This window comes from Nematolebias whitei, chromosome 1 (assembly GCF_014905685.2).
Source record: "Nematolebias whitei isolate Nwh7 chromosome 1, NemWhi1, whole genome shotgun sequence".
NCBI lineage: Eukaryota > Metazoa > Chordata > Actinopteri > Cyprinodontiformes > Rivulidae > Nematolebias > Nematolebias whitei.
This window is the reverse complement of record NC_056498.1, coordinates 46,194,672-46,206,992: the sequence shown is the minus strand read 5'-3', so window position 1 is coordinate 46,206,992 and position 12,321 is coordinate 46,194,672. Positions and strand designations below refer to the sequence as shown.

General features: G+C 43.6%; 1 protein-coding gene across 1 annotated transcript in view; it reads left to right on the top strand.

Moving 5' to 3' along the window:
- inpp5f (inositol polyphosphate-5-phosphatase F) overlaps positions 1–10,407 on the top strand; it is a 13,209-nt gene extending 2,802 nt beyond the window's left edge. Inside the window, exons 6-19 of the mRNA XM_037689430.1 lie at positions 708–906; positions 1,038–1,217; positions 1,689–1,756; positions 2,061–2,185; positions 2,270–2,347; positions 2,458–2,578; positions 4,466–4,594; positions 5,557–5,674; positions 5,750–5,948; positions 6,863–6,934; positions 7,012–7,085; positions 7,203–7,331; positions 7,403–7,490; positions 9,104–10,407. Of these exons, the coding sequence (XP_037545358.1) occupies positions 708–906; positions 1,038–1,217; positions 1,689–1,756; positions 2,061–2,185; positions 2,270–2,347; positions 2,458–2,578; positions 4,466–4,594; positions 5,557–5,674; positions 5,750–5,948; positions 6,863–6,934; positions 7,012–7,085; positions 7,203–7,331; positions 7,403–7,490; positions 9,104–10,247 (2,724 nt within the window). The 3' untranslated portion in view covers positions 10,248–10,407. The remainder of the gene's footprint in view (positions 1–707; positions 907–1,037; positions 1,218–1,688; positions 1,757–2,060; positions 2,186–2,269; positions 2,348–2,457; positions 2,579–4,465; positions 4,595–5,556; positions 5,675–5,749; positions 5,949–6,862; positions 6,935–7,011; positions 7,086–7,202; positions 7,332–7,402; positions 7,491–9,103) is intronic.
- Positions 10,408–12,321: the final 1,914 nt, after the last annotated feature.

The following is a 12,321-nucleotide window of genomic DNA, read 5'->3' as shown; positions in this document are numbered from 1 at the left end:
ACACCAACTCAAAGAGGCTGAACACCAACTCAAAGAGGCTGAACACCCACTCAAAGAGGCTGAACACCCACTCAAAGAGGCGGAACACCAACTGAAAGAGGCTGGACACCAACTCAAAGAGGCTGAACACCAACTCAAAGAGGCTGAACACCCACTCAAAGAGGCTGAACACCAACTGAAAGAGGCTGAACACCAACTGAAAGAGGCTGGACACCAACTGAAAGAGGCTGAACACCAACTCAAAGAGGCTGGACACCAACTCAAAGAGGTGGAACACCAACTCAAAGAGGCTGAACACCAACTCAAAGAGGCTGAACACCAACTGAAAGAGGCGGAACACCAACTCAAAGAGGCTGAACACCAACTCAAAGAGGCGGATCACCAACTCAAAGAGGCGGAACACCAACTCAAAGAGGCTGAACACCAACTGAAAGAGGCTGAACACCAACTCAGAGTCAGAAAACTAGCTCATAGAGGTGGAATGCTTATTCATAGAGGCAGAACTCTGCTTGATCGAAGAGGTGGAGTGCTAACTCAGGTTAATGGGTGAATAGGGACTTGACCTTAGTTTGTGACGTTTAAGTAGAGCACTTGTTTTTTTTTTCAAACAGCATCGTGTCTCCCTTGAAGTGAACTTAAATTACTTCCATGTCTGCGTTTTTATAAATGGTCTCCTTTTTCTTGTTTTGACCCGTTGGCTGCTTCAGCTCCCAGAGGCCGACCCCTGGCTGATCCCGGTCATCCAAGGCTTCGTGCAGGTGGAGGAACTGGTGGTGAACTACAACGAGACGTCCGATGAGGAGCGCAGCAGCCCAGAAACCCCACCAAAGGAGATCACCTGCGTCGATGACATCCATCCTCGTTTCACCGTGGCACTGATCTCCAGGAGGAGCCGCCACCGCGCAGGTAGAACCACAGTCAGCCCGGTCCGTGGGAACGTCTTCGTAAATAACTTGATGACATCAAAGACGATAAATTTATTGATGAGAAGAACCATTTTCAGAATATTTCCCGTGTTTTCCTCCTCGTCTTCCAAGGGATGCGCTACAAACGCAGGGGCGTGGATAAAGATGGCCATGTGGCGAACTACGTGGAGACAGAGCAGCTGATCCACGTGCACAGCCACACGCTGTCCTTTGTGCAGACCCGTGGTTCTGTGCCCGTGTTCTGGAGCCAGGCCGGGTATCGCTACAACCCTCGACCCCGCTTAGAGAAAGGTCAGTAAAGGTCTGCTACCTGCAGGAACGCCCACAACAGCTCCACAGATGGTTTTAGATGAGATGACTTAAAACAGCCGAATGTAGCTTTTTACATAATTTTTTAATTTTTAGTTTTTGGTCTGGATCTTCAAATCTGCCTGAATACATTTATCGTGTTAATCACTAATGATCTGTTTTAATTTTCTGTTAAAGATTTGTAAAAAAAAATAAAAAATCTGCCTTTGAATTTTAATGGAAACATCACCTGCGACCCAAGGTGAACGGCTAAAGCTAAACTTTGGTGTGGTAGTAGCTGAGAGTCATCCTCAACACTTCCCCCCATTTGATCAAAACAACTATAATGCTGGAATTTTACATCAGATGATTTTAGTCTTTGGCCTTTAATTTTCCAAATTGTGATTTATAAAAACTAACCTTGATCAGTAAAATAAATAAATTGTATTTTTTTCTGATTTTTTTTTTTTTCAGGAGAGAAGGAGACCATGTCGTACTTTGCTGCTCACTTTGAAGAGCAGCTCAAACTTTACAAGAAACAGGTTTGTTGGATTTACAAAAATGTGATTCGGCTTCATTTTTTTAATTTTATTTTTTATTAGATTTGCTACTTTCGACATTTATCAGTTTATTATCATTTGATTGTTCCAAAGCCGGGTCGTGACTGGAGACCAGTCGAGTAAACGTCTTCATGTTGACAAATATTTCAGTCTTTAAACAGTTAGTGTTTTTCATCTGCGGTCTGTTTTAAAGACATTTAGCGCGTGATGTAAAGGGGCAGATAATTTTTTTTTTACTGTTTATGAGTTTGGTTTCTCTAACTTCACTTGTTGCCTCATGCCTCAGGTCATCATTAACTTGGTGGATCAAAGCGGACGGGAGAAGATCATCGGCGATGCGTTTCTGAAGCAGGTCCTGCTGTACAACAACCAGAACCTCACATACGTTTCGTTTGACTTCCACGAGCACTGGTGAGAGAAGCGCAGTCGCCACCGCTCGTGAATTTTACACGAGCTTCGCTTCACTTCCTCTTTGCTCTTCTTCCTCTTTCTCAGTCGAGGTATGAAGTTTGAGAACGTGCAGACTCTGACCGATGCCATTTCTGACATCATCACTGACATGAAGTGGGCCTGGTGAGTGTCGTGCACGTCACCATTTGTAACGAACCCTCAGTGGCCCAGAGTTCATGTTAATATTCCTGATTGTCGTTTGATTTTCACACAAACCTTTTGGACTGCATCAGGGTGGACCAAGCCGGAGTTATCTGCAAGCAGGAGGGGATCTTTAGGGTCAACTGTATGGACTGCCTCGACCGGACCAACGTGGTTCAAGCTGCCGTAGCTCGGGTGGTGATGGAACAGCAGGTGAGTTGGACCCCGTTCAGACCCGGCACTAAACATCTGTCCTGGGTGATCAGAACAAGGACAACGGTCCTGAGCAGATGTGATCTGATTCCAGCCAAGCAGCCGAGTTCTTACCTGGATGTTTCTCAACAAATCTCAGGTCGCAAACACTCAGAGTTCAGGGAGACTGCAGCTGAATAAATTGACAATTTTCTCAAAAGTTTGACTCTTCAACTACCGTAATGTCCGGACTAATAACTGTTACCTTTTTCACAAGCTTTGAACCCCGCGGCTTATACAACGCTGCGGCTAATTTATGTTGGGTTTTTGACCGGCTAACGAGCTTCATGCCGCCAAAACATTCAGCCTCGTCACATCCGGGTCCTCGCAGAGCTGCCCAATGCACGTCTCTTGGGGGGTGGGTCCTCGGGACTCAATGAGACTACCTGTATAATTAAAGGTTTAAAAAAATCTGACCAGTGAAATTACAGAATAGGTCACAGCGGACCAATGAAACGGGGAGGAGAGGAGGTGGTGAAACTTCAGCAGATCTGCCACATCGTTTACCCCCACCCGCCACCATTATCTCCTCCCCTCCCTGTTCTGAAAGGCAGTGTGATGAAGAGGACGGCACAAGCAGTGCACAGGAGGAGGATGAAGACTACGATCAAGACTTTTCCTGATAGGCTACTGTATTTATTTATTTTTAACCAGCCCTGTTACCGGCACTGTTCAGAAAAAAACATTTACCGTATTTTCCACCGTACACGTCGCTCCGCCCCCTAAGTCGCATCCGTCCAAATATGTCTAATAAAGTGGAAAATTCATAAATACGTCGCTTCTATTACGCGTCACTACTGACAACCTGGAAATGTGGGCTGGTGTTGTGCCAAAAATCGATGCACAGGAGGACTTTAACAAGAATTTAACAAGATTAACACTTAAAAATAATTATTTGTTTGCTTGAAATTATAACAATGGTGTGTCTCGGTCTAACGTTTGCTTAATAAATGCACTTTAGCTGCATTTCGCCGGGGCGGTGCAGCGAAATGAAGCTGAGCAGCGAGCAGAACCAAGGTGGGGGGACTATGGCAGGCCGATTGTACCATTAATAGCTGGTGAAGATTCTCAGTCATCCAGGACATGGTAAATTCAAAAGAGTTCAAGAAAAAAAAACAAGTATAATAAATAAAGTCCAGTTGTTTTTGTCTTGGAACTTTTTTGAATTTGTCATTATAGCCACGTTTACATGATACAACGGCATGCCATACTGCTGCTACTCTGCTGCCATCAGTGGCTGAAAGTGGAACTGCTCAATTTTGTTTTTCAGTCCGAATGAGTGAAAACACATTTCAGCCAAAAAAAGGTTTATAAATACGAGAACAAATCAATAAATATGTCGCTTCGGCCTATAAGTCACAGGGTATGTAAATTATAAACAAAACTGCTACTTATAAACCGTAAAATACGGTACTGTACGTATTGTATGTTACGGGTACGTATTAAATTAATTATTATTTTAATTTAGTGGGCGTGGCTTATATTTGGGTACGCTCAATAGTCTGGAAATTATGTTTTTTTTCCAACAATAGCAGCCCAGTGAGTTAATGGCTTCATGGCTGTGGCCATGCTGTTGCCTCTTTAGCATTTTTTAGACAAATAAAACGACTCTTGCTCAAAAGCATTAGAGTTCAGAGGAACACGATGTTAAAGTTAAACTTCCTCATTTTTGTTGAAGACTGAACAACGTTTGTGTTGTGTGAATTTAGGTCTGCTGAGTCAGCCGGGTGTTCAACGAGACGCTCTGATCAATCAGACCGATCTATAAAACATTAGGATTAGAAATGTTTTTGTATTGTAGATTTTTGTTTGACCTTATTAGGACATTAAAGTGATTTCTTCCGGCAGCTGAAGAAGCTGGGCGTGATGCCTCCAGAGCAGCCGCTGCCTCTGAAGTGCTACAGGATTTATCAGGTCATGTGGGCCAACAACGGGGACACCATCAGCAGACAGTACGCAGGAACCGCAGCGCTCAAGGTAAAATGGTCTTTTTATCATCGACTGATCAGTTTCTATCAAAAAGGGTTCAACATGGCCGATTTGACAGACTAGTAGTTTAAATTTAGTGTGGTAGTAGCTGAGAGTCATTCTCAACATACGTGAGGCGCTAACGGACCATGCAAGTAGTCACATATAACACACACATAACTTTATTTTTAAGTTTTAAAGAAAGTTACTATAATTCTGGCATGAAAGGTTCAAGAACGCTGAAACGAAAGAATAAAGTTAATCTTTAATCCTGAATATTCCCAGTTGAACCCTCAGAAGGTCTTGAGAAATAAACCGACACCCATTTATTTTTGTTCATGTTTTCAAAGCGTAAAGATTCGTCAAATCGTTTTACTTTGTCAGAATGTTTTGAAACTCTAACCTCACAGTGACGTTACCGACTCGTTCAAGTTTGACGCAAAAGGAAGCCTCGTCTTCAGATACCGGTTCTGGAGGGTCCGATGGGTCTAGGTGGACTTCCCTAAGCTCTGGGTTGGAATAAAAAATAAAATACAAAGTTAAATTTTTTAATGTATCAAAGTTGGAGAAAAAAAAAACTTTAAAAGTTGCTATAAAATAAACATTTCGTCAACTTTTATTATTTTATATATAAAAAAAACTAATTGTGGAGTTTTAAAAACTAAAGTCCTGTGAGAAGGTAAAGTTTTAGGAAGTCATTTAAATTTTATATTTTTAATTCCAGCTGAGATTGCTCTGAAAGACAGAACATTTTATTGTGGACAAAAACATAAAAACCAGTATTTTTCAGCATTTAAGGCGGTTATTTCCCCCTGAGGATCATTTGTAAAGTTAAGGACCTTCTGAGGGTTCAGGTGAGATCCGTCTGGTTTTAAAAACTGTCGTCGAACTTTCACACTTGATGTTTCTGCGCTGCAGAGACTGGAGTTCACGTGAGGAGTTTTCATTAATCCCGGTTTGTTCTGCTGCAGGGAGACTTCACACGAACAGGAGAGAGGAAGCTGGCCGGTGTGATGAAGGACGGAGTGAACTCTGCCAACCGCTACTATCTGAACCGCTTCAGAGATGCCTACAGGCAGGCGGTGATCGGTACGGTGGCGGGGCGTTACAGCCTGGTCTGCAGGTCTGACTGCTCACAATAACCACTGCATTCTGCCCCCCCAGATCTCATGATGGGCTTACCGGTGACCGAGGACCTCTACTCCATCTTCAGTAAGGAGACGGAGCAGGAGGAGAAGGAGAAGGAGAGCCAGAGAGGAGCTCAGGAGCAGGTCAGCCTCCTGCTGCAGACCTACATGCAGCTGCTGCTGCCAGATGATGAGACGTTTCACGGAGGGTGGGCCCTCATCAACTCCGACATGAGGTCAGTGCTGTCCTTCCTGGATGATGATCTGGACCAACTAGGGGCGTCTCTATCCTAGGTTTTTCCAGACTGAGTACTAGTACTTCAGTTTGAGTACACGCTCATACTGCGTCTTAGTTAATGTGTTAGTACTTAAACTACAGTTTTATTTGGAACACAACCGACTGTCTGCGGTCTTAACATCACCTCTATTTAAATTAAAACATCTGCAAACTACTTTTTTTTCTTGCTTGTGCATTGAAAGAGGAAATGACGTCACAGAGTATAAAAAATGTATCCGTCCAGAGTATCGGGTGTTTCTACGAGTATTTGAGTCTGGTATAAGTATCAGGACACCACTTGAAGCAACTTCATAAAATCATGTAGATCATCAACCTCGGTGATCATGTAGCTGCTCGTGTGTGGGTTTGTCTGTTAGCAAAGTACGCACGTCTAAAACCCGCTGACCTTCAGAGTCCAACTGATTCAAGATGGCCGCCACAGCTAATAACACTAGTGGACACAAAATTGGCAATAAATCAGTCAATCGTGCAGATATTGGGCTCATGTTTGGTGTGGTAGTAGCTGAGGCTGATCCCCAACACATATTCTGAGCGCTCCGTTTAAAATGGCATCAACTGTTGAAACTAATTAAATTAAAATGGACAAATTTGAACGAAGCTGTCAAAGTAATCACAGGATGTGCATCTAAAACTCATTAGCTTTAGAATGAACCTGATTCAAGATGGCCGCCACATTGGCAATCACAAAAACAGCTGTAAGTCGGTCGGTACTGCAGATTCTGAGCTGAAATTTGGTGTGGTAGTAGCTGAGGGTTCGCCTCAACACGCCCTGTGAGTGCTGCAGATCACATCTGTTTAAATGCAGCGGGCAACATGCATTCCTTCAAAATAAAGTTCTTCATTCCCCTCCAGCCTCATCGATGCCACCAACAGAGACGTGGACGTGATGCTGCTCCTGTCGGACAAAGCTTACTACATCGCCTAGTGAGTCATCCCTTTGATGTCCGTTCTTTGAAGTCATTTTAATGGATTCGTCGTTTACCGTCGTCTGTTTGTTACAGCTACGACGAAGAGGCAGATAAAGTCAACCAGTACCAGCGCCTCAACTTGGAAGGGCTGGAAAAGATTGAAATCGGTGAGAAGTTCGTGTAAAAACACTTCCTGAACGTTTCATGTTTTATCAAGAGCCTCACCGGTTATGATTCATGCAAGAATAAAAAAAAAAGATAAAGGTCGGCGCTTCCTTCTGCAGGTCCGGAGCCTACGCTGTTCGGGAAGCCGAAGTTCTGCTGTATGCGTTTGCACTACAGGAATGAAGACACGAGCGGGTACTTCCACACCCTGAGAGCAGCGACACGGAACCCCGAGGACGACGGCAAAGGTTGGATGATGTTTTAAAAACCAAATGGATCTTTTTTATGTACTTATCAACGCTTCGTGATACGTTTTCAGATACGCTACAGTGCATAGCCGAAATGCTGCGCATAACTAAACAGGCTACGGGGCTCGACCTGCTGGTGGTGGAGAAGAAGCTGGAGAGGCGAGTATCACACTGTAGAGATCCTGTTTCTCTTTGTTCTCTCCTTCACTTGGACACGTAACGACTGCACACTTTGAACGTTTTCAACCTTCAGCTGTCGAAAGGTTCGGCTCATTCGGAACAGGTCGACTTTTAATATAATTTAGATATTTTCTAAATACTCAACATTAACCTTAGCGTTTTGCCACTTTTAGTCGTTTGTTGCTACACGGAGGAACGTTTCGACACTTTCAAATTACAGTTAGCGTTGTGCTTCTTATATTTTGGCTTGAATTTAGCTACTTTTAGCTAGTGTTTGCCGCTATTTGAAGGCCTTTTTTTACTTTTAGCTAGCTTTCTGTCATGTTTACACTTTAGCTAGTGTTGCTACATTTAAGCCACATTTTTATACATTTACATTCTAGTTAGCATATTGCTACTTTTCCATTTTGGTTAACATTGTGGTACTTTTAGCTAGCTTTTTGCTACACTGGGGTACATTTTGACACTTTTAAATTACAGTTAGCGTTGTGCTACTTATATTTTAGCTAGAATTTTGCTACTTTTAGCTAGTGTTTGCTGCCATTTGTAGGCCATTTGTTACTTTAGTTAGCTTTCTGTCATGTTTACACTTTAGCTAGTGTTGCTACATTTAAGCCACATTTTTATACATTTACATTCTAGTTATTGTATTGCTACAGTTATATTTTGGTTAGCATTTTGATAATTTTGGCTAGTGTTTGGCACTGTTGGTTAGCAATACAGTACATTTAGCCAGTTTTTTGTCATATTTACGTTTTTGCTAGCATTTTAACACTTTCAAATATAGTTAGCATTATGCTACTTATATTTTGACTAGATTTTTGCTACTTTTAGCTAGTGTTTAGGCCATTTTCTAATTTTAGTTAGCTTTCTGTCATGTTTAACTAGTGTTGCTACATTTAAGTCACGTTTTTATACATTTACATTTTAGTTAGCGTATTGCTACTTTATATTTAGTTTCACATTTAGTTACTTTAGCTTGTGTTTGGCACTTTAAGTTAGCATTGCGGGACTTTTAGCTAGCTTTTCTGTCGCATTTACATTTTAGCTAACCTTTAGCTACATTTTTTTTACACTTTCAAATTACAGTTAATGTGCTGCTTATATTTTGGCTAGAATTCTGCTGCTTTTAACTTATATTTTCCACTTTTAGTTAGCAGTTTGGCACTTTTCGTTAGCTTTATGGCACTTTTATTTTAGCTGGTGTTTAGCTACATTAAATTCAATCATTCAACCTTGTTGGTGTATTGCTAACTATTGTTAGCTCTGTGCCATCGATAGTGCAAAACTAAATTTTCCCAATGTTATTCGAGCTACTTTTATATTTTAGCTAGTGTTTTGCTACTTTCAGGTAGCATTTGTCACTTTTAATTAGCGATTTGGTGATTCAGGCTAGCTTTTTGAAACTTTTTCATTGTAGCTAGTGTTAGTTTATTTTTTCCTTTGAACTTTTCAGACACAGTGTCTTGCCAAGGACTAGCTAGCAATTTGCTACTTTTACATTTTGGTAACCATTGAGCTACCTTTTAACTTATTAGCTGGCATTGTTCTGTTTCTTTAGCTGTGGCTCACTGAGTGTTTTTGTGTTCCAGGCGGCAGAGTAAACCACACGAGGACATAATGGGGATCCAGAACAAACCTGCAGACCAGGTTCAGGGCAGCTCCGGTCTCTCGCAGGGCAAAAGTTTCCTCCTCAACAAATTCTCCTCTCTTAATCAGAAGGTGAAACAGACCAAGACGAACGTAAACATCGGCCCCTTTAAGCCACTTGGTAAGCTGGGGAACTTCTCTAAGCCCGACGTGACCGTCAGTTTCCTCAAACCAACTATGCACGTCAACCTGTGGAAGTCGGACAGCAGCCTGGAGACGTCGGACAACAACCCAGGCGCAGGAGTCTTAAAGGACATGAGCGATGAGCACTATGAGAACTCCTCAGACTCGGATTCCTATAATTCGGACCTCGAGCGTCCGTGCACCAGCTCCTTTGACAAAGTGGACTACGTTCTACCAAGCTGTGGCATTGTAGCATCAAACCCACGTCTGGGGAGCCGCTCCCAGTCCATCGGTAGCACAGAATTAAATATTCCCTCAATTATCAGAGTCACTGGCTGCGGAGACGTGCAAGAAGGCTTGTCTCATGTAAGTGACACGTCACCGGGGTCAGCCTCCGTGGCAGAAGAAGCCCTTCTTATCGACTTTGGGACTCCCATCGACGCCTACTGCCACCAGTTTATCCAGGACGCACAGACCAAACCTGTTGAGGTGTTCGGTGAGCGCCCACCTCTCAACCCTGCAGTGCCTGTGCAAAAGACCCCAGCGGACTCGGTCAAGCAGCCAAACTCAGAGCTGCAGAGTCAGTATGAGGATCCTCAGCTCCCCAGGCCTTCCCACCTGGACATCCAAACCTCTACCTCTGGTTCCAACTTCCTCTCCGTTCAGAAACCCAGTTCCACAGTCTCAGGAGGCTCCCAGAGAAGTCTGGGCTCGCAGATGGAAGGCAGCCTCGGACCCTCGCCTGCCGACAGCAACGGCAGCCGAGCGGTGTCTCCTTTTGCCAAGATCAAGAGCTCCATGGTCCAGGTGGCCAGCCTTACCCAGGCCGGACTCACCCAGGGCATCAACTACGCTGTTGCAAAGGTTCAGAAGAGCCCAGAGCCGGACACCGTCAACGAGGCTCAAGAAAACAAGCTGAAGGCAATGTTTACTCAGTGCCAGACGAGGATCATTCAGATCTAGTTCTTTCCTTGTAGCAGGATTTTGTAGTTCTACATCGAGAAACTTTCTAAACGGTAGCATCAGCGAAAGCTTGCACAGTGTCATTCATAGGCCAAATACACGCTCTTAGATTTGCCCTTAAATGAACCTATTTCTCACGAAGACTCTTGTAGAAAACTGACAGATCCCTGAACCCAACATGACGGACTGTTTACACGCACATCGTTGTGGATTTTTCTGTTTTTCAGAGCACTGATCCAGTTTCCTTTTGCCACGCAACCTCGAACACCGTCCAGTTTTAGGGTTTGCTGATGAGACGTGCCTCTCCGTGGAAGCTGCAGTCGTGAAACCTGGTGTTTTTGTAGGACTTTGGTGCGGTCGTAGCAGAATGATGATCCTGAACAGGACAAAGCAGGTTTAGAAAACGAACGGATACATATCAAAGACATGATATGTATCAGCCGTAAAGGTTGAACTTGGTTCTTGTGCAGGGTAACTGCATTTTCCATGTCTTGGGATTCAGCAGTCCGTCCAAATCCTAAATCACTCCAGAAATACTTCACTGTTGAAGTAAATCACTCCATGGGTGCATTTCTTTGGGAAAAGCTCAACAGATAACCAAGAGTTATAGATTATATAGTTATAAAGTATATAGATTTTTATTGCATCCTCAAAGTACTCCCAAAGAGCGTTTTTTTTGTTTATGCAAACGCGTCACGGTCTTTAGTCGGAACTTGAATATCCACAGTGCTCGTGGAGCATTGATAGCTAATTATGTACTTTTATTTCATCCCGTTTAAGCAGCACTCCTGCGTAACAACTGACCAAACACCGTTACGTGAAACCCAAAGGACAGTTCCGTGTGTACAACTTACCGTACGTAGTTATTTTAGAGAATCTCGGTGTCATCTGGACCACGTCAGAACAGTTCAGGTCGTACCTCACTGGGCTGCGACTGTTTGGAGACTTTAAACTTTAAGACAACAGCTTCATGAAGTCTGAGCGTTTGTGACAAGTGTGGTTGTGTTTTTGCAGCCAGATAAAAAACAAAACAAAAAAAAAACGCGTATTTTTGCGTGCGTGTCGTAGAACTGTACTCTAGGCCGCGCACATTATTTTGTTGCCCTCTTCAACAACCGTGTTAATAATTTAACCGACTGGTGCTCACTTGAAAAGAGGACGGGATGATATGGACCAGTTTTGGACCTGGACATTTGGGGCTGTAGCTTCTGATGCAAGAACTTTGAAGGTGTCAAAATAGAACTACAGAAGATGCTTGGGATGAGTTGGAGCAGAAAGTTTTGTAAGCTCAATCATCCAGGTAGATGACATCAAAATGGTTAAATCGTGTTTCTTTATGTGAAGAAACGTTTCGTCCCCCATCCAGAGGACTTCGTCAGTCTGCAGCCTGCCAACAAGATCTGTCCCATAGGTAAACTTCACTGCTGTTTCAAGACAACCTCCTGTTGGAATCAGACTTAACACATGCAAAAGGACCCATCCGTCCAAAACAATCGTTAACAGCAATCAAGTGTTTTAGGCAGGTGGCCAACTTGCTACTCACAGAAACAGCCCGAGGACAACCAAGGCCAAAGTGGTTCAGAAAAACGTGTGAGCTCAATCATCCAGGTAGAAAACAAAAATGGTTAAATCATGTCATCTGGACCAGTTTCTTTAACAAAACGATTTTCTGAACCACTTTGGTCTTGGTTGTCCTCAGGCTGTTTCTGTGAGTAGCAAGTTGGCCATCTGGCCTAAAACGGTTGATTGCTGTTGATGATTGATAGTTTCGGATGGTTGTGCTCTGTTTGCACGTGTTAAAAGTCAACTTCTGAGATTCCAACAGGAGGAAGTCCTCTGGATGGGGGACGAAACGTTTCTTTACTTAAAGAAACTGGTCCAGATGACACGATTTAACCATTTTGTTGAGTCGGAGAAGGGTTCGAGACGCGTCGGAGAAGGGTTCGAGACGCGTCGGACAAGGGTTCGAGACGCGTCGGAGAAGGGTTCGAGACGCGTCGGACAAGGGTTCGAGACGCGTCGGAGAAGGGTTCGAGACGCGTCGGAGACGGGTTCGAGACGCGTCGGAGACGGG